This window comes from Taudactylus pleione, unplaced genomic scaffold (assembly GCF_031769625.1).
Source record: "Taudactylus pleione unplaced genomic scaffold, aTauple2 ptg001078l, whole genome shotgun sequence".
Lineage (NCBI taxonomy): Eukaryota > Metazoa > Chordata > Amphibia > Anura > Myobatrachidae > Taudactylus > Taudactylus pleione.
The window spans coordinates 386,686-408,671 of record NW_028285479.1 but is presented as its reverse complement, the minus strand read 5'-3'; the positions used below and the strand labels follow the sequence as shown (position 1 = coordinate 408,671).

Genomic DNA, 21,986 nt, shown 5'->3' with positions numbered 1-21,986 from the left:
CCAATTACATCCCCTCTATACAGCACACACATATCCTCCATAAGCTATCCTACCCAATTACATCCCCTCTATACAGCACACACATATCCTCCATAAGCTATCCTACCCAATTACATCCCCTCTATACAGCACACACATATCCTCCATAAGCTATCCTACCCAATTACATCGCCACTATACAGCACACACATATCCTCCATAAGCTATCCTATCCAATTACATCCCCTCTATACAGCACACACATATCCTCCATAAGCTATCCTACCCAATTACATTCTCTCTATACAGCACACACACATCCTCCATAAGCTATCCTACCCAATTACATCCCCTCTATACAGCACACACATATCCTCCATAAGCTATCCTACCCAATTACATCCCCTCTATACAGCACACACATATCCTCCATAAGCTATCCTATCCAATTACATCCCTACTATACAGCACACACATATCCTCCATAAGCTATCCTACCCAATTACATCCCTACTATACAGCACACACATATCCTCCATAAGCTATCCTACCCAATTACATCCCTACTATACAGCACACACATATCCTCCATAAGCTATCCTACCCAATTACATCCCCACTATACAGCACACACATATCCTCCATAAGCTATCCTACCCAATTACATCCCCACTATACAGCACACACATATCCTCCATAAGCTATCCTACCCAATTACATCGCCACTATACAGCACACACATATCCTCCATAAGCTATCCTACCCAATTACATCCCCTCTATACAGCACACACATATCCTCCATAAGCTATCCTACCCAATTACATTCTCTCTATACAGCACACACACATCCTCCGTAAGCTATCCTACCCAATTACATCCCCTCTATACAGCACACACACATCCTCCGTAAGCTATCCTACCCAATTACATCCCCTCTATACAGCACACACATATCCTCCATAAGCTATCCTACCCAATTACATCCTCTCTATACAGCACACATATATCCTCCATAAGCTATCCTACCCAATTACATCCCCTCTATACAGCACACACATATCCTCCATAAGCTATCCTACCCAATTACATCCCCTCTATACAGCACACACAAATCCTCCATAAGCTATCCTACCCAATTACATCCCCTCTATACAGCACACACATATCCTCCATAAGCTATCCTACCCAATTACATCCCCTCTATACAGCACACACATATCCTCCATAAGCTATCCTACCCAATTACATCCCCTCTATACAGCACACACATATCCTCCATAAGCTATCCTATCCAATTACATCCCTACTATACAGCACACACATATCCTCCATAAGCTATCCTACCCAATTACATCCCTACTATACAGCACACACATATCCTCCATAAGCTATCCTACCCAATTACATCCCTACTATACAGCACACACATATCCTCCATAAGCTATCCTACCCAATTACATCCCCACTATACAGCACACACATATCCTCCATAAGCTATCCTACCCAATTACATCCCCTCTATACAGCACACACAAATATCCTCCATAAGCTATCCTACCCAATTACATCCCCTCTATACAGCACACACATTTCCTCCATAAGCTATCCTACCCAATTACATCCCCTCTATACAGCACACACATATCCTCCATAAGCTATCCTACTCAATTACATCCCCTCTATACAGCACACACATATCCTGCATAAGCTATCCTACCCAATTACATCCCCTCTATACAGCACACACACATCCTCCATAAGCTATGCTACCCAATTACATCCATTCTATGCAGCCCACACATATCCTCCATAAGCTATCCTGCCCAATTACATCCCCACTATACAGCACACACACATCCTCCATAAGCTATCCTACCCAATTACATCCCCTCTATACAGTACACACATATCCTCCATAAGCTATCCTACCCAATTACATCCCCTCTATATAGCACACACATATCCTCCATAAGCTATCCTACCCAATTACATCCTCTCTCTATACAGCACACACACATAACCTCCATAAGCTATCCTACCCAATTACATCCCCTCTATACAGCACACACATATCCTCCATAAGCTATCCTACCCAATTACATCCCCTCTATATAGCACACACATATCCTCCATAAGCTATCCTACCCAATTACATCCTCTCTCTATACAGCACACACACATAACCTCCATAAGCTATCCTACCCAATTACATCCCCTCTATACAGTACACACACACATATCCTCCATCCCCTCTATACAGCACACAACTATCCTCCATAAGCTATCCTACCCAATTACATCCTCTCTCTATACAGCACACACACATAACCTCCATAAGCTATCCTACCCAATTACATCCCCACTATACAGCACACACATATCCTCCATAAGCTATCCTACCCAATTACATCCTCTCTATACAGCACACACACATAACCTCCATAAGCTATCCTCCCCAATTACATCCCCTCTATACAGCACACACATAACCTCCATAAGCTGTCCTACCCAATTACATCCCCTCTATACAGCACACACATATCCTCCATAAGCTATCCTACCCAATTACATCCCCTCTATACAGCACACACACATCCTCCATAAGCTATCCTACCCAATTACATCCCCTCTATACAGTACACACATATCCTCCATAAGCTATCCTACCCAATTACATCCCCTCTATACAGCACACACATATCCTCCATAAGCTATCCTACCCAATTACATCCAAACTATACAGCACACACATCCTCCATAAGCTATCCTACCCAATTACATCCCCACTATACAGCACACATATCCTCCATAAGCTATCCTACCCAATTACATCCCCTCTATGCAGCCCACACATATCCTCCATAAGCTATCCTACCCAATCACATCCCCCCTATACAGCACACACATAACCTATCCTACCCCATTACATCCCCTCAATACAGTACGCACACATAACCTCCATAAGCTATCCTACCCAATTACATCCCCTCTATACAGCACACACATATCCTCCATAAGCTATACTACCCAATTACATCCAAACTATACAGCACACACATCCTCCATAAGCTATCCTACCCAATCACATCCCCCCTATACAGCACACACATATCCTCCATAAGCTATCCTACCCAATTACATCCCCTCTATGCAGCACACACATATCCTCCATAAGCTATCCTACCCAATCACATCCCCCCTATACAGCACACACATATCCTCCATAAGCTATACTACCCAATTACATTCCCTCTATACAGCGCACACACACATATCCTCCATAAGCTATCCTACCAATTACATCCCCACTATACAGCACACACACATAACCTCCATAAGCTATCCTACCCAATTACATTCCCTCTATACAGCGCACACACACATATCCTCCATAAGCTATCCTACCCAATTACATCCCCACTATACAGCACACATATCCTCCATAAGCTATCCTACCCAATTACATCCCCTCTATACAGCACACACATATCCTCCATAAGCTATCCTACCCAATTACATCCCCTCTATACAGCACACACATATCCTCCATAAGCTATCCTACCCAATTACATCCCCTCTATACAGCACACACATATCCTCCATAAGCTATCCTACCCAATTACATCCCCTCTATACAGCACACACATATCCTCCATAAGCTATCCTACCCAATTACATCCTCACTATACAGCACACACATATCCTCCATAAGCTATCCTACCCAATTACATCCCCTCTATACAGCACACACATAACTTTACATACTTTTCCTTTCTTCACTTTCACATCCTCCTAACCTTAGGCCATCATTCCTGTGTGACGGAAACATACAGCCCACCAAGCGCCTCTGCAGTCTGTTTGGGCCAATATGCAATATGTAGCACCTATCCTTGTGTATCAATGTCTATATCCTTAGAGATTGTAAGCTTGCGAGCAGGGCCTCTGTAAAGCCGCGTATCAACTTGCAGATATAAATTAGCGAATGAACGATAATGACATCGCTATCGTTCAATTGCTCATTAAACGTGCATAAATCGAGCGGTTCAATTTCGGAAACTACCAGCGATGCGCGCACCTGCTGGTCGTTTCCGACATCAATCATTGCCTGAATATGCCGGTCAATCTGCCGATAATGACAGATTGGCCATGTTCAGGGATGAGGGAGGGTGGCATATCGTACAATGTAGGCACTACAGGGGATGAGGGAGGGTGACATATCGTACAATGTAGGCACTACAGGGGATGAAGGAGGGTGACATATCGTACAATGTAGGCACTACAGGGGATGAGGGAGGGTGACATGTCGTACAGTATAGGCACTACAGGGGATGAGGGAGATTGAAATATCGTACAGTGTAGGCACTACAGGGGATGAGGGAGGGTGACATATCGTACAGTGTAGGCACTACAGGGGATGAGGTAGGGTGACATATCGTACAGTGTAGGCACTACAGGGGATGAGGGAGGGTGACATATCGTACAGTGTAGGCACTACAGGGGATGAGGGAGGGTGACATATCGTACAGTGTAGGCACTGCAGGGGATGAGGGAGAGTGACATATCGTACAGTGTAGGCACTACAGGGGATGAGGGAGAGTGACATATCGTACAGTGTAGGCACTACAGGGGATGAGGGAGAGTGACATATCGTACAGTGTAGGCACTACAGGGGATGAGGGAGGGTGACATATCGTACAGTGTAGGCACTGCAGGGGATGAGGGAGGGTGACATATCGTACAGTGGAGGCACTACAGGGGATGAGGGAGGGTGACATATCGTACAGTGGAGGCACTAACAGGGGATGAGGGAGGGTGACATGTCGTACAGTGTAGGCACTACAGGGGATGAGGGAGGGTGACATCGTACAATGCAGGCACTACAGGGGATGAGGGAGGGTACAATCTCATTCAGAGTAGGCAGTACAGGGGATGAGGGAGGGTGACATATCGTACAGTGTAGGCACTACATGGGATGAGGGAGGGTGACATATGGCTCAGTGTAGGCACTACAGGGGATGAGGGAGAGTGACATGTCGCTCAGTGTAGGAACTACAGGGGATGAGGGAGAGTGACATGTCGCTCAGTGCAGGCACTACAGGGGATGAGGGAGGGTGACATATCGGTCAGTGTAGGTACTACAGGGGATGAGGGAGGGTGACATATCGTACAGTGCAGGCACTACAGGGGATGAGGGAGGGTGACATATCGTACAGTGTAGGCACTACAGGGGATGAGGGAGGGTGACAAGTCGTACAGTGTAGGCACTACAGGGGATGAGGGAGGGTGACATCGTACAATGCAGGCACTACAGGGGATGAGGGAGGGTACAATCTCATTCAGAGTAGGCAGTACAGGGGATGAGGGAGGGTGACATATCGTACAGTGTAGGCACTACATGGGATGAGGAAGGGTGACATATGGCTCAGTGTAGGCACTACAGGGGATGAGGGAGAGTGACATGTCGCTCAGTGTAGGCACTACAGGGGATGAGGGAGAGTGACATGTCGCTCAGTGCAGGCACTACAGGGGATGAGGGAGGGTGACATATCGGTCAGTGTAGGTACTACAGGGGATGAGGGAGGGTGACATATCGTACAGTGCAGGCACTACAGGGGATGAGGGAGGGTGACATCGTACAATGCAGGCACTACAGGGGATGAGGGAGGGTGACATATCGTTCAGTGTAGGCACTACAGGGGATGAGGGAGGGTGACATATCGGTCAGTGTAGGCACTACAGGGGATGAGGGAGGGTGACATATCGTACAGTGTAGGCACTACAGGGGATGAGGGAGAGTGACATATTGTACAGTGCAGGCACTACAGGGGATGAAGGAGAGTGACATATCGTACAGTGTAGGCACTACAGGGGATGAGGGAGAGTGACATATCGTACAGTGTAGGCACTACAGGGGATGAGGGAGAGTGACATATCGTACAGTGCAGGCACTACAGGGGATGAGAGAGGGTGACATGTCGTACAGTGTAGGCACTACAGGGGATGAGGGAGGGTACAATCTCATTCAGAGTAGGCAGTACAGGGGATGAGGGAGGGTGACATATCGTACAGTGTAGGCACTACATGGGATGAGGGAGGGTGACATATCGTACAGTGCAGGCACTACAGGGGATGAGGGAGGGTGACATCGTACAATGCAGGCACTACAGGGGATGAGGGAGGCTGACATATCGGTCAGTGTAGGCACTACAGGGTATGAGGGAGGGTGATATATCGGTCAGTGCAGGCACTACAGGGGATGAGGAAGAGTGACATATCGTACAGTGTAGGCACTACAGGGGATGAGGGAGGGTGACATATCGTACAGTGTAGGCACTACAGGGGATGAGGGAGAGTGACATATCGTACAGTGTAGGCACTACAGGGGATGAGGGAGGGTGACATATCGTACAGTGTAGGCACTACAGGGGATGAGGGAGAGTGACATATCGTACAGTGCAGGCACTACAGGGGATGAAGGAGAGTGACATATCGTACAGTGTAGGCACTACAGGGGATGAGGGAGAGTGACATGTCGTACAGTGTAGGCACTACAGGGGATGAGGGAGAGTGACATATCGTACAGTGCAGGCACTACAGGGGATGAGGGAGGGTGACATGTCGTACAGTGTAGGCACTACAGGGGATGAGGGAGGGTACAATCTCATTCAGTGCAGGCACTACAGGGGATGAGGAAGAGTGACATATCGTACAGTGTAGGCACTACATGGGATGAGGGAGGGTGACATATCGTACAGTGTAGGCACTACATGGGATGAGGGAGGGTGACATAGGGCTCAGTGTAGGCACTACAGGGGATGAGGGAGAGTGACATATCGTACAGTGCAGGCACTACAGGGGATGAGGGAGGGTGACATCGTACAATGCAGGCACTACAGGGGATGAGGGAGGGTGACATATCGGTCAGTGTAGGCACTACAGGGTATGAGGGAGGGTGACATATCGGTCAGTGTAGGCACTACAGGGGATGAGAGAGGGTGACATATCGTACAGTGTAGGCACTACAGGGGATGAGGGAGGGTGACAAATCGCTCAGTGTAGGCACTACAGGGGATGAGGGAGAGTGACATATCGTACAGTGCAGGCAATACAGAGGATGAGGGAGGGTGACATATGGCTCAGTGTAGGCACTACAGGGGATGAGGGAGAGTGACATGTCGCTCAGTGTAGGAACTACAGGGGATGAGGGAGAGTGACATGTCGCTCTGTGCAGGCACTACAGGGGATGAGGGAGGGTGACATATCGGTCAGTGTAGGCACTACAGAGGATGAGGGAGGGTGACATATCGTACAGTGCAGGCACTACAGGGGATGAGGGAGGGTGACATATGGCTCAGTGTAGGCACTACAGGGGATGAGGGAGAGTGACATGTCGCTCGGTGTAGGCACTACAGGGGATGAGGGAGAGTGACATGTCGCTCAGTGCAGGCACTACAGGGGATGAGGGAGGGTGACATATCAGTCAGTGTAGTCACTACAGGGGATGAGGGAGGGTGACATATCGTACAGTGCAGGCACTACAGGGGATGAGGGAGGGTGACATCGTACAGTGCAGGCACTACAGGGGATGAGGGAGGGTGACATATCGTACAGTGTAGGCACTACAGGGGATTAGGGAGGGTGACATATCGTACAGTGTAGGCACTACAGGGGATGAGGGAGAGTGACATATCGTACAGTGTAGGCACTACAGGGGATGAGGGAGGGTGACATATCGTACAGTGTAGGCACTACAGGGGATGAGGGAGGGTGACATATCGTACAGTGCAGGCACTACAGGGGATGAGGGACACCTCTCCATCATAGCCAGCATTAGCAAGGAACGCAGTTCTTATGCAGAGGCAATTGAACAATTGCTGTGTTCTGCCTAATACATCCCAGCCCTTGCCAGGGGCCATTGTAGCGAGATAATCACTGCTATGCACCTATTGGTATATTCTGCTGCCTGGCAGCTGAGTACAGAGATCTCGGGGTATATTTACTAAAGGTGTATTTTAATCAATTTTGATAGATTTAAAATCATTTAAAATCGATGTAGTGCAGTCACACTCCACGCCGGCCCCTGTACACAGTTACTAATAGGTCATTTTTTTTATTTGGTTTTGTTAATATTAGTAAATGTGTAATTTACCCCAGAAACACAAGATCAACATCCATTAAAATCGATCTCTAGTAAATATACCCCCTTGGGTCTTGTTATTCAGTTCTGGACATTACTAAGACTCATCTTAATACATCACATACAAGTAATAAGTCACAGAGTGACACGGCCAAATGCTACTGCGAGTGTCGGTGCCCCGGTACTGGGAGCTGTTACTGGGAGTGTCGGTGCCCCAGTACCGGGAGCTGTTACTGGGAGTGTCGGTGCCCCGGTACTGGGAGCTGTTACTGGGAGTGTCGGTGCCCCGTTACATGGAGTGTTGGTGCCCCGTTACTGGGAGTGTCGGTCCCCGTTACTGGGAGTGTCGGTGCCCCGTTACTGGGAGTGTCAGTGCCCGTTACTGGGAGTGTCAGTGAGCTGTTACTGGGAGTGTCACAGAGAGGTTACTGGTTATGTCTGTACGATAAGACCACACAGGTTCCAAACAGATCAAATTTATTGTCAATAAGAATGATGATAGCCAATGTTGGGATCTGCAGAGTGATCCAGTGGATCCCAGGAATATCATTTCTCAGGTTCTCTGACCAGAGAAAGCAGCTTGTCCAGCTTGGCCACTTCCGCCTCCGGCCCCTTCTGAGGTTCTTGTCCCTTTTTCTCCTGAAACCAGAAATGAGACAGAAATGAGCTATGATTCGGTCTCTCACCAGTAACACACATGTAATAATATAATGTAATAGAAGAACATACATGTGCATTAATGGCAACAACCCTGTACATGACATTCAGCATGATCAATGGTGATCCCTATTGTCAGCAGCCAGACACCGCCTCATGTCACAGGATAGGTCAGCAGCCACACACCTCATGTCACAGGATAGGTCAGCAGCCACACACCTCATGTCACAGGATAGGTCAGCAGCCACACAGCACCTCATGTCACAGGATAGGTCACCAGCCACACACCTCATGTCACAGGATAGGTCAGCAGCCACACACCGCCACATGTCACAGGATAGGTCAGCAGCCACACACCTCATGTCACAGGATAGGTCAGCAGCCACACACCTCATGTCACAGGATAGGTCAGCAGCCACACACCTCATGTCACAGGATAGGTCAGCAGCCACACAGCACCTCATGTCACAGGATAGGTCAGCAGCCACACACCTCATATCACAGGATAGGTCAGCAGCCACACACCGCCACATGTCACAGGATAGGTCAGCAGCCACACACCGCCTCATGTCACAGGATAGGTCAGCAGCCAGACACCGCCTCATGTCACAGGATAGGTCACCAGCCACACAGCACCTCATGTCACAGGATAGGTCACCAGCCACACACCTCATGTCACAGGATAGGTCAGCAGCCACACACCTCATGTCACAGGATAGGTCACCAGCCACACAGCACCTCATGTCACAGGATAGGTCACCAGCCACACACCTCATGTCACAGGATAGGTCAGCAGCCACACACCTCATGTCACAGGATAGGTCAGCAGCCACACACCGCCACATGTCACAGGATAGGTCAGCAGCCACACACCGCCTCATGTCACAGGATAGGTCAGCAGCCAGACACCGCCTCATGTCACAGGATAGGTCACCAGCCACACAGCACCTCATGTCACAGGATAGGTCACCAGCCACACACCTCATGTCACAGGATAGGTCAGCAGCCACACACCGCCACATGTCACAGGATAGGTCAGCAGCCACACACCGCCTCATGTCACAGGATAGGTCAGCAGCCAGACACCGCCTCATGTCACAGGATAGGTCAGCAGCCACACACCGCCTCATGTCACAGGATAGGTCAGCAGCCAGACATCGCCTCATGTCACAGGATAGGTCAGCAGCCACACACCGCCTTATGTCACAGGATAGGTCAGCAGCCACACACCTCATGTCACAGGATAGGTCAGCAGCCACACACCGCCACATGTCACAGGATAGGTCAGCAGCCACACACCACCTCATGTCACAGGATAGGTCAGCAGCCAGACACCGCCTCATGTCACAGGATAGGTCAGCAGCCACACACCGCCTCATGTCACAGGATAGGTCAGCAGCCAGACACCGCCTCATGTCACAGGATAGGTCAGCAGCCACACACCGCCTCATGTCACAGGATAGGTCAGCAGCCAGACACCGCCTCATGTCACAGGATAGGTCAGCAGCCACACACCGCCTTATGTCACAGGATAGGTCAGCAGCCACACACCTCATGTCACAGGATAGGTCAGCAGCCACACACCGCCACATGTCACAGGATAGGTCAGCAGCCACACACCGCCTCATGTCACAGGATAGGTCAGCAGCCAGACACCGCCTCATGTCACAGGATAGGTCACCAGCCACACACCGCCTCATGTCACAGGATAGGTCACCAGCCACACACCGCCTCATGTCACAGGATAGGTCAGCAGCCACACACCTCATGTCACAGGATATGTCAGCAGCCACACACCGCCACATGTCACAGGATAGGTCAGCAGCCACACACCGCCTCATGTCACAGGATATGTCAGCAGCTACACACCTCATGTCACAGGATAGGTCAGCAGCCACACACCTCATGTCACAGGATATGTCAGCAGCCACACACCGCCACATGTCACAGGATAGGTCAGCAGCCACACACCGCCTCATGTCACAGGATAGGTCACCAGCCAGACACCGCCTCATGTCACAGGATAGGTCACCAGCCACACACCTCATGTCACAGGATAGGTCAGCAGCCACACACCTCATGTCACAGGATAGGTCAGCAGCCACACAACACATGTCACAGGATAGGTCAGCAGCCAGACACCTCATGTCACAGGATAGGTCAGCAGCCACACACCTCATGTCACAGGATAGGTCAGCAGCCACACACCTCATGTCACAGGATATGTCAGCAGCCACACACCGCCACATGTCACAGGATAGGTCAGCAGCCACACACCGCCTCATGTCACAGGATAGGTCACCAGCCAGACACCGCCTCATGTCACAGGATAGGTCACCAGCCACACACCTCATGTCACAGGATAGGTCAGCAGCCACACACCTCATGTCACAGGATAGGTCAGCAGCCACACAACACATGTCACAGGATAGGTCAGCAGCCACACAACACATGTCACAGGATAGGTCAGCAGCCACACAACACATGTCACAGGATAGGTCAGCAGCCAGACACCTCATGTCACAGGATAGGTCAGCAGCCACACACCTCATGTCACAGGATAGGTCACCAGCCACACACCTCATGTCACAGGATAGGTCACCAGCCAGACACCGCCTCATGTCACAGGATAGGTCACCAGCCACACACCTCATGTCACAGGATAGGTCAGCAGCCACACACCTCATGTCACAGGATAGGTCAGCAGCCACACAACACATGTCACAGGATAGGTCAGCAGCCACACACCTCATGTCACAGGATAGGTCAGCAATGGTAACATACAGTATAGAACATTCCCAATAATGTGATGTAGCTAAAATGACTGGATAATGATAGGCGCATTACAGGGTAATAGCCTAGTATATGGTAATAGCCTCCTGTTACCCAGCAGCCTCACTGTCATAGAACATTCATTTACAGGTTCATGGTCTCAGGTATGTGCTATACAGGGATGTCCTGCATATAAGCTTTATCTGTATGACACTGACATGTGTGTAACAGGCTGGAGGCGTGTGGTGTGTATCCTCAGGGGTGCAGACAGCTGATACAGGACACCAGAGAAGAGGGTGCACAGGGGTCGCTCTGTATAAGGGCCACTGCGGCACTGTAAGGCTAAAGGACAGGTGACCCCAGTAATGATACAGGCTGCATACACTCACTCTACAGGTACTATACACATCTGCAGAACATTGCCCTGCTACCATCTACCCTGGCACATAGTGATATAGGGAGCTATTTGCTAAGACTTTCATGGAGATAAAGTACCAGCCAATCAGCTCCTAGCTGCCATGTCACAGGCTGTGTTTGAAAAATGACAGTTAGGAGTCATCACACCACGCTTGTGCGAGCGCCACTGCCAGGGAGGGTTCCTATAGATCTATCCCCTAGTTACTACTGCGATCTGTACATTTGGCATGTAAGTCCTGTGTAGAGGCTGCTTTTGTGATCAAATACAGGTGATCGCAGCAGATCCTATTTGCAAGTATCCCTTTAAAGAGGGTGTTTTCATGTGATATTCTGCAAATATTCTTTGTTAAATAGGCCCCATGTCACCACCTCTGGATAGGAAATGCTTATATGAAGCTACAGACAGTGCGTCAGGCGCAGGTTCATTGCCGATGCGCTCTCAGAGACAGATCTATGTCACGAGAAGATCAGCGGAAAGATGGAGACACCGACGCCTCTCAGGTCTTTCAGGAAGACTTTCTGCTGTTTTGCTGAACAATGCAGAACGCTGACATATTATACTCAGCATTACAAAGCTCTGCCCCCCCCCCCCTCTCCGGCCACCTTTCATTCCCCCTATACAGAGACTTTGTTCCAGTGTGACGCTGACATTGGTACATCGGTTGTGATCGCAGCGCTTGGTGTTGACTATACCGTGCCGCAAGCACTGCGATCACTTCAGTGACGCTGCCTGTTAATTATGCACACCTCTGAAACCGCATTGACGCTCAGGCACATCTGCGTTTGCACCTCCACTCCCGTTTATGTTACCACCCACAAACGGCCTCTCCTGTCACTGATTCAGCTGGGCTGTCTATGCTGGGCGAGCTAACGCTTCCTGATGTTTTCGCAGTGGTTCGCGCACGTGCATTGCGATGCATGCGCAGATAGCAAATATCGGCCAGCTATGAGCGAACGCATACTAGCGAGTGGGTCTGAATCAGCTCCATAGTCCAGATCTCAATCCAGCTGTGAATCTGTGGCACTATATGGACATTGCCACAAGTGTCATTCAACCAACCTGAGCAACCTGGAGCAAGTCTGCAAGGAAGACTGGGCAGAAATCACTCCTAAACAGTGTACAAACCTAGTAGAAACTTACCCCAACAGACAAAGCTTTTACTGGAGCAAAAGGTGGTTCAACTATAGGAGTTGAATACTTATGCAAACAAGAATTTTCAGTTTTTTTTTTTTTTTTTTAATATGTACATAAATAATGAACTAGCAGTTTAAAAACATATTTTAAGAGCCTAATGGTCCCCAATAATAATACTGAGAAATGTGTTGACTTTATAGGATTGAATATTTTTGCAAGTTATGTAAAAGAATGATATTAAATTCAACAGAAAATAAGAAATTGGTTAAAGAGATATTCCCTAGCCCTGCACCCAATGCTGGAAGAATGCACCATTTGTATGCACAGGAAGAGACCTGATCAGTTCTGTGTAATGACAATCTGGAATAAGATGATGTAATGTGTATACGTTCTATCTGTGAGAGAGCCATCTGACGGTATGTAGTATATAGTCATATAAGTGTAGTGTATGGAAATGTACAGAAATTCCTGTTATTGCTGACACTATCTATATGTCTTTAAATGAAGACTTAAGATAGTAATACAGCTTTCTCTATCTAGCTGATAAAGGGGAATGTGAGCCACTTATTGTTCTATCATATAAATGACTTTAATGTCACTAATGATGGTATAACAGAGGTGAATGATATCTCGCGTTCTGTTCCCGTCAGACCAGCGACAAAGCCCAGTCTGTACCCACGCTATGTTACACAATGTCGGATGCAGCGCAGACCATACGCTTCCTGTAGCATATATCTATATGTAGGCCTCATTAATCCCATCACCCTGGAGGTCCAGGCCAGCCATGCAGAAGCTCGGAGCTGGTGCACTTGGCTTGTAATAACCTGCAGCCCCTGGGGTAAGAAGCATCTCAGGTCTGACTGCTGCGGGGTCAGGACAGGGGGCTCATGGACGCCAAACGCTGCACTTTACCTTTTACTTACAGCACAGTAACCAGACACAGAACAGAAGGAAGAAAAGCTGTATACAGAGGGTCCAAGAATCTCCTCACTGGCCAATGAGTGCAGCTCTCTGCAGGGCCCATGACAGAGACAATGTTATGGTGCTATAGGTCCTGCTGTGCACACTTTGGGATGGAATCAGGTAAAGGCTATGTTGGCAATTGAGGGTGCTCCTATGCTGCACACACGGTAACCCCTAAATCCTGTATTTTATTATGTACCTCTATATGTTTTAGGGGCGACTCAGCGTGCCATTGCCAGCATTCCAACAGCACATAACGGCATCGCCCGCAATTATCCTCTAACTGAAATTACCCCCTTACCCCACACACAGCAAATTACTCCCTTACCCCTACACAGCAAATGTTCCCCATACACAGCAATGACCCCCATACACAGCAATGACCCCCATAACCCCTACATAGCAATGACCCCCATACACAGCAATGACCCCCATAACCCCTACATAGCAAATTACTCCATATGCCCTACACAGCAAATGTTCCCCATACACAGCAATGACTCCCATACCCCTATACACAGCACTTGACTCCCATAGCCCTATACACAGCAAATTACTCCCATAACCCTATACACAGCAAATTACTCCCATACCCCTATACACAGCAAATGATCTCCATACACAGCATATTAACCCCATATCCCCTACACAGCAAATGTTCCCTATCCACCCATACACAGCAAATGACTCCCATACCCCTATACACAGCAAATGATCTCCATACACAGCAAATTACTCTTCTAAGCCTACACAGCAATGACCTCCACACCCTAAACATTACTCCCACACCCCTACACAGCGAATGACCCCCATACCCCTATACAGAAAATATACTCCCACACCCTTATGCAGAAAATTACCACCCCCACGCCTGCACAGCAAACGACACCCATACCCCTTACACAACAAATGACCCCCGCTCCCCTACAAGGCAGATGTTCCAATACCCTTACACAGCAAATGACCACCACAACCCTAAAATATGACCCCCATACCCCTACACAGCAATAGACACCCATTCCCCTATATAGCAAATGACCCTCATACACCAAAAATTACCCCCATACCCTTACACAGCAAATGACCCCATACCCCAACACAGCACATGATCCTCATTGATATCCATATATTGCAGAGAAAGACATAACCTTACAGAGGACACTCGTTATCCTGTACATCACATAGAGGGCCTGATTCAGACCCGCTCGCAAGCGGGTCGATGGTGCCCTAGTGCGCATGCGCACGACGCTCCAAAGAAAAAAGAAAAACGCCCTGATTCAGAGCGGGCGCTCGTTCAGAGCGTCCGGCTCTGAATCAGGCCCAGAGAGCAGTCTTATCCTGTACTGTACATCACATAGAGAGTGGTCTTATCCTATACTGTACATCACATACAGTGTGGTCTTATCCTGTACTGTACATCACATAGAGAGCAGTTTTATCCTGTACTGTACATCACATAGAGAGCGGTCTTATCCTATACTGTACATCACAGAGAGTGGTCTTATCCTATACTGTACATCACATAGAGAGCGGTCTTATCCTGTACTGTACATCACATAGAGAGCAGTTTTATCCTGTACTGTACATCACAGAGAGTGGTCTTATCCTGTACTGTACATCACAGAGAGTGGTCTTATGCTGTACTGTACATCACATAGAGAGCGGTCTTATCCTATACTGTACATCACAGAGAGTGGTCTTATCCTGTACTGTACATCACATAGAGAGTGGTCTTATCCTGTACTGTACATCACATAGAGAGCGGTCTTATACTGTACTGTACATCACATAGAGAGTGGTCTTATCCTGTACTGTACATCACATAGAGAACAGTTTTATCCTGTACTGTACATCACATAGAGAATGGTCTTATTGTGTACTGTACATCACAGAGAGTGGTCTTATCCTTTACTGTACATCACGGAGAGTGGTCTTATCCTGTACATCACATACAGTGTGGTCTTATCCTGTACTGTACATCACAGAGAGCGGTCTTATCCTGTACTGTACATCACAGAGAGTGGTCTTATCCTGTACATCACATACAGTGTGGTCTTATCCTGTACATCACATAGAGAGTGGTCTTATCCTGTACTGTACATCACAGAGAGTGGTCTTATCCTGTACATCACATACAGTGTGGTCTTATCCTGTACTGTACATCACAGAGAGTGGTCTTATCCTGTACTGTACATCACAGAGAGTGGTCTTATACTGTACTGTACATCACATAGAGAGCGGTCTTATACTGTACTGTACATCACATAGAGAGTGGTCTTATCCTGTACTGTACATCACATAGAGAGCGGTCTTATACTGTACTGTACATCACATAGAGACCGGTCTTATCCTGTACTGTACATCACATAGATAATGGTCTTATTGTGTACTGTACATCACAGAGAGTGGTCTTATCCTTTACTGTACATCACGGAGAGTGGTCTTATCCTGTACATCACATACAGTGTGGTCTTATCCTGTACTGTACATCACAGAGAGCGGTCTTATCCTGTACTGTACATCACAGAGAGTGGTCTTATCCTTTACTGTACATCACGGAGAGTGGTCTTATCCTGTACATCACATACAGTGTGGTCTTATCCTGTACTGTACATCACATAGAGAGTGGTCTTATCCTGTACTGTACATCACATAGAGAGTGGTCTTATCCTGTACTGTACATCACATAGAGACCGGTCTTATCCTGTACTGTACATCACATAGATAATGGTCTTATTGTGTACTGTACATCACAGAGAGTGGTCTTATCCTTTACTGTACATCACGGAGAGTGGTCTTATCCTGTACATCACATACAGTGTGGTCTTATCCTGTACTGTACATCACAGAGAGCGGTCTTATCCTGTACTGTACATCACAGAGAGTGGTCTTATCCTGTACATCACATACAGTGTGGTCTTATCCTGTACTGTACATCACATAGAGAGTGGTCTTATCCTGTACTGTACATCACAGAGAGTGGTCTTATCCTGTACATCACATACAGTGTGGTCTTATCCTGTACTGTACATCACAGAGAGTGGTCTTATCCTGTACTGTACATCAGAGTTTGGTCTTATCCTATACTGTACATCACATAGAGAGTGGTCTTATCCTGTACAGTACATCACATAAGAGTGGTCTTATCCTGTACTGTACATCACATAAGAGTGGTCTTATCCTGTACTGTACATCACATATAGAACGGTCTTATCCTGTACATCACATAGAGAACGGTCTTATCTGTACTGTACATCACAGAGAGCGGTCTTATCCTGTACTGTACATCACAGAAAGCGGTCTTATCCTGTACTGTAATAAAGGCGGTGGGTGGTTAGCGCTCCTAAAAAGGGTATATGTGGCACAACTAGCTGCTACCTCAAGGAGTGTCCTTATTCCCTAAATTAAACAATAGACAAAAAGGATGGAGGGAAGCACTCTATGGTGGGTAAATTACTGAAAATAGGTGTCTAGAGTGGATTGGACTGAAAAAAAGTGGTATGTTTAAGACGTTGATGTATATAACTAAAGATTTCCTCAGTGTAGTATGTTCGGCTGGGGTGTTATGTAGAATAACTGGTAAGCAAAACCTTGAGGCTGGAGCTTGGTTAGAAGTGACAGAAAAGTCTCAGGAAATAGTCTGTTTACAATTCTGGTTGGCAAAAGCTGTTGGCTGAAAAAATAGATCGCACAGAAAGCAGGTGGATCTATGAACTACGGACATAACACCCAGAAGGTCTTAATATTGACCACTAAAGTCTACGATCACACACAATGAGATCATTGTGCGATTATGTACACACTCATTGACATCCCCTTTCCTTATCCTTGTGGAAGAACCTTTATCCCCAATATCTAACCACCAACACCTACAAACCACGGCACCCCGGAACTTGTTAACATGATGAGTTGCCCCTGGTCAGGTTCAAAATGTACAGCCCACGATTGAGATAATTCCTCTCTAACTTAGGGATATTAACCCACCAAATTGAGCTGAACATCCAAGAGATCGACTTCTAATAGAAAAGTCATGATAGGCATTCCAGTAATTAAGTGCTCACAGCGAATCCATCCACCAAAAACTATCATTATCCCCAAGTGAACCCCTCTTTTCAGTTTAGAAGGCTATTTTTTCAGAAAAACCTCTTACACCAATGAGTTAGACAATGCCCATCATTTCCGGTCTGATAGGTTATATGCAGGTGTCACCTAGTAGGACCTCAAAGTCCAAAATACTCATCCTGGTAGCACATATCATTTAGCATTATACCTTATTAAAATTATAATTAGGCTTAATGGAATGGAATGTGGGCATGCAGAAGAATATCACACGTATCTTAAATCTCATTTAATTTACAAAATAAAGCTTTCTATCCTCTGAGTGCCAAATATTAAATATACAATAACTCCAACTAAAATCATCAATCATATACGGATGTTTATGGATCAACATTACAAATGATTCAAGCTGACAAACATTGCACACATTCAACATAACAGTGGCGTAACTTCATCCCAGGTGCCCGGAGGCAAGATAACTTTTGGTGCCCCCCACCCCAGCTTCCGTCACCCCCCTATGCAGTCCCTTTTATACAATGCCCCCAGCAGAAGTCCCCCTATGCAGTGGCCGCCTATGTAGTACCCCCCAGTAATGGTCCCCCTATGCAGTGCCCCCAGTAGTAAGGCCCCTGTAGTGTCCCCAGTAGTAAGGCCCCTGTAGTGTCCCCAGTAGTAAGGCCCCTGTAATGCCGCCAGTAGTAAGCCCCCTGTAGTGCCCCCAGTAGTAAGCCCCCTGTAATGCCCCCAGTAGCAAGCCCTCTGTAATGCCCCCAGTAGTAAGCCCCCTGTAGTGCCCCCAGTATTGTGCCCCGCGCGCACACACACACACATATATATTTATATATACACAAAACTAAAAAAGAAACACTTACCTTAATCCCCGTTCCAGTGTCTGCTGCCGTCTGTCCCCGGCGCCCGCTCCTCGAAACTATGGGAGTGACGTCGTGACATCACTCCCATAGTGCACTGCGGGACCCGGAGCTCAGTAGTGAGCTCCGGCTGCCACTGGCGCCAGGGTGGGTGGGGAAGAAGGAGCGGGCGCCCGCTGGTAGCACACTCAGCGGGCACGCGGGAAATGGAGGGTGCAGGGGGTGCGACCGCACCCCTTGCTTCCTCCGTAGTTACGCCACTGGAGGTGGAGCGCCAATCAGCGGCGCTCCTTCTCCACGCAGCTCCTCCTCAGCAGTGGCCGGCCCGGATGACAATGGAGCCAGGTGTCCCTTTCAGGGCTAGCGCCTGGCGGCAAGTGACTCCATTGTCTCCGGGAGTTCCGCCACTGCATCATAACCCATTACTATTCATCAGTTATAACATGTAAAACTGATTATTTATCAATTATACATCTTGACCAAATTGGAGATGGCCGCCGACATGATTATAATGAACAATATGGGATGATTATAATGGACACTAGAGCGAAAGAAAACACACCAAAGATGGCCGCCAACTACCATAGACACTAGAGTGAAGGAAAACTCACCAAAGATGGCAGCCGCCGCTATTGGAGCCTATGCTACAAAAAGCAGAGCCCATATCACACTGAGGAAGTATAGGGACACCATTAACACTAACACACAATGGTTGTCCACTTCCCATCCAGATAGAGACCTTAACCATACGAGCATGTGCGAATCTCGGAACCCGGAAGTGCGGCTTCTTCACCGCACACCGGAGTTTCAATCAGTTATCACCTTCACTATAAAGCAGGGTAAGTGGACAGCAACAGACATTTGCCCTTGAAAAAAAGTCCCTCATAGGGATGAAACGCGTTGGGGACAATGACACACCCATTTCTGCCTTTAAACCTAGCCTTAATACTGTATATTGTATACTGGGTTTTAGACTTAACTGGAGTTACATTAAAATTGTCACAACAGCCTCAGCATCCATCCATACACACCCTTTATTCCCCCTCACTCACATGCATGCACCGGAGGGAGATCATCATGTACTGTACACTATGTAAAGGGTGGTCTTATCCTTTACTGTACTTTATATAGAGGATGGTCTGATTCTATACTGTACATTATATAGAGGGTGGTCTCATCCTATATTATACATTGTACAGAGGGTGGTCTTATCCTATACATTACATAATGGGTAGTCTATCATGTACTGCACTTTATACAGAGGGTGGTCCTGTACTGTACATTATATACATGTGGTCTTTTCCAGTACATTGCACTACATAGAGGGCCTGACTCATTACGGATCTCAACTGCGAATGCAATAGTGATTACACACGCAGTCTCACTGCGATGATATGCTAATCCTCTGCGATCGCTATGCCGTCGCTGTACTACATAAGGACGCCCACCTTACCTTACACACATCCGTAATACTAAGCAAGACTGAGAAACCATCGGTAACATCGAGAACCATCGCAGCCTCACACACACACTTACACAGGCTCTGACCTTGCTCAGGATTTGCTAACCTTGTCGCACGCTGTGAGTATGCAACTGCAACTACGTTCAAACGCACTGGCACGCACCAGTTTCACCAACCACCCCCACACGGTACTTCCTGTCAATCACTCTATGATGGGTCTGCGTAGTCAATCCGATCGCAGTCCCGATAGCAGTGGAGTCTTTGCACAATCGCACTGCAATGCCTGCACACTGCGATGCATACGCATGCACAAAACGCAACAAACGTCCGATTGCATAATCGCAGTTGCGATCCTTGTTGAATCAGGCCCAGAGAGTAGTCTTATCCTATACTGTACATTACAGAGAGGATGATTTACACTATACATTATACAGATCCTGTACTGCACAATACATAGAGGGTGGTGTCATCTTGTACTGTACATTACAGAGAGGATGACTTACACTATACACTATACAGATCCTATACTGCACAATACATAGAGGGTGGTGTCATCTTGTACTGTACATTACAGAGAGGATGACTTACACTATACATTATACAGATCTTGTACTGCACAATACATAGAGGGTGGTGTCATCTTGTACTGTACATTACAGAGACGATGACTTACACTATACATTATACAGATCCTGTACTGCACAATACATAGAGGGTGGTGTCATCTTGTACTGTACATTACAGAGAGGATGATTTATACTATACAGATCCTGTACTGCACAATACATAGAGGGTGGTGTCATCTTGTACTGTACATTACAGAGAGGATGATTTACACTATACATTATACAGATCCTCTACTGCACAATACATAGAGGGTGGTGTCATCTTGTACTGTACATTACAGAGATGATGATTTACACTATACATTATACAGATCCTGTACTGCACAATACATAGAGGGTGGTGTCATCGTGTACTGTACATTACAGAGAGGATGATTTACACTATACAGATCCTGTACTGCACAATACATAGAGGGTGGTGTCATCTTGTACTGTACATTACAGAGAGGATGATTTACACTATACATTATACAGATCCTGTACTGCACAATACATAGAGGGTGGTGTCATCTTGTACTGTACATTACAGAGAGGATGATTTACACTATACATTATACAGATCCTGTACTGCACAATACATAGAGGGTGGTGTCATCTTGTACTGTACATTACAGAGAGGATGATTTACACTATACATTATACAGATCCTGTACTGCACAATACATAGAGGGTGGTGTCATCTTGTACTGTACATTACAGAGAGGATGACTTACACTATACATTATACAGATCCTGTACTGCACAATACATAGAGGGTGGTGTCATCTTGTACTGTACATTACAGAGAGGATGATTTACACTATACATTATACAGATCCTGTACTGCACAATACATAGAGGGTGGTGTCATCTTGTACTGTACATTACAGAGAGGATGATTTACACTATACATTATACAGATCCTGTAC

At 47.2% G+C, this 21,986-nt stretch overlaps 1 protein-coding gene across 2 annotated transcripts in view; it reads right to left on the bottom strand.

Annotated features, from left to right (window-relative positions):
* Positions 1-8,589: 8,589 nt before the first annotated feature.
* DNAI1 (dynein axonemal intermediate chain 1) overlaps positions 8,590-21,986 on the bottom strand; it is a 385,067-nt gene continuing 371,670 nt past the window's right edge. For both annotated transcript variants that reach the window (XM_088461607.1, XM_088461608.1), the window contains one exon: positions 8,590-8,757. In XM_088461607.1, coding sequence (XP_088317733.1) covers positions 8,665-8,757 — 93 coding nt within the window. In that variant the 3' untranslated portion in view covers positions 8,590-8,664. The remainder of the gene's footprint in view (positions 8,758-21,986) is intronic.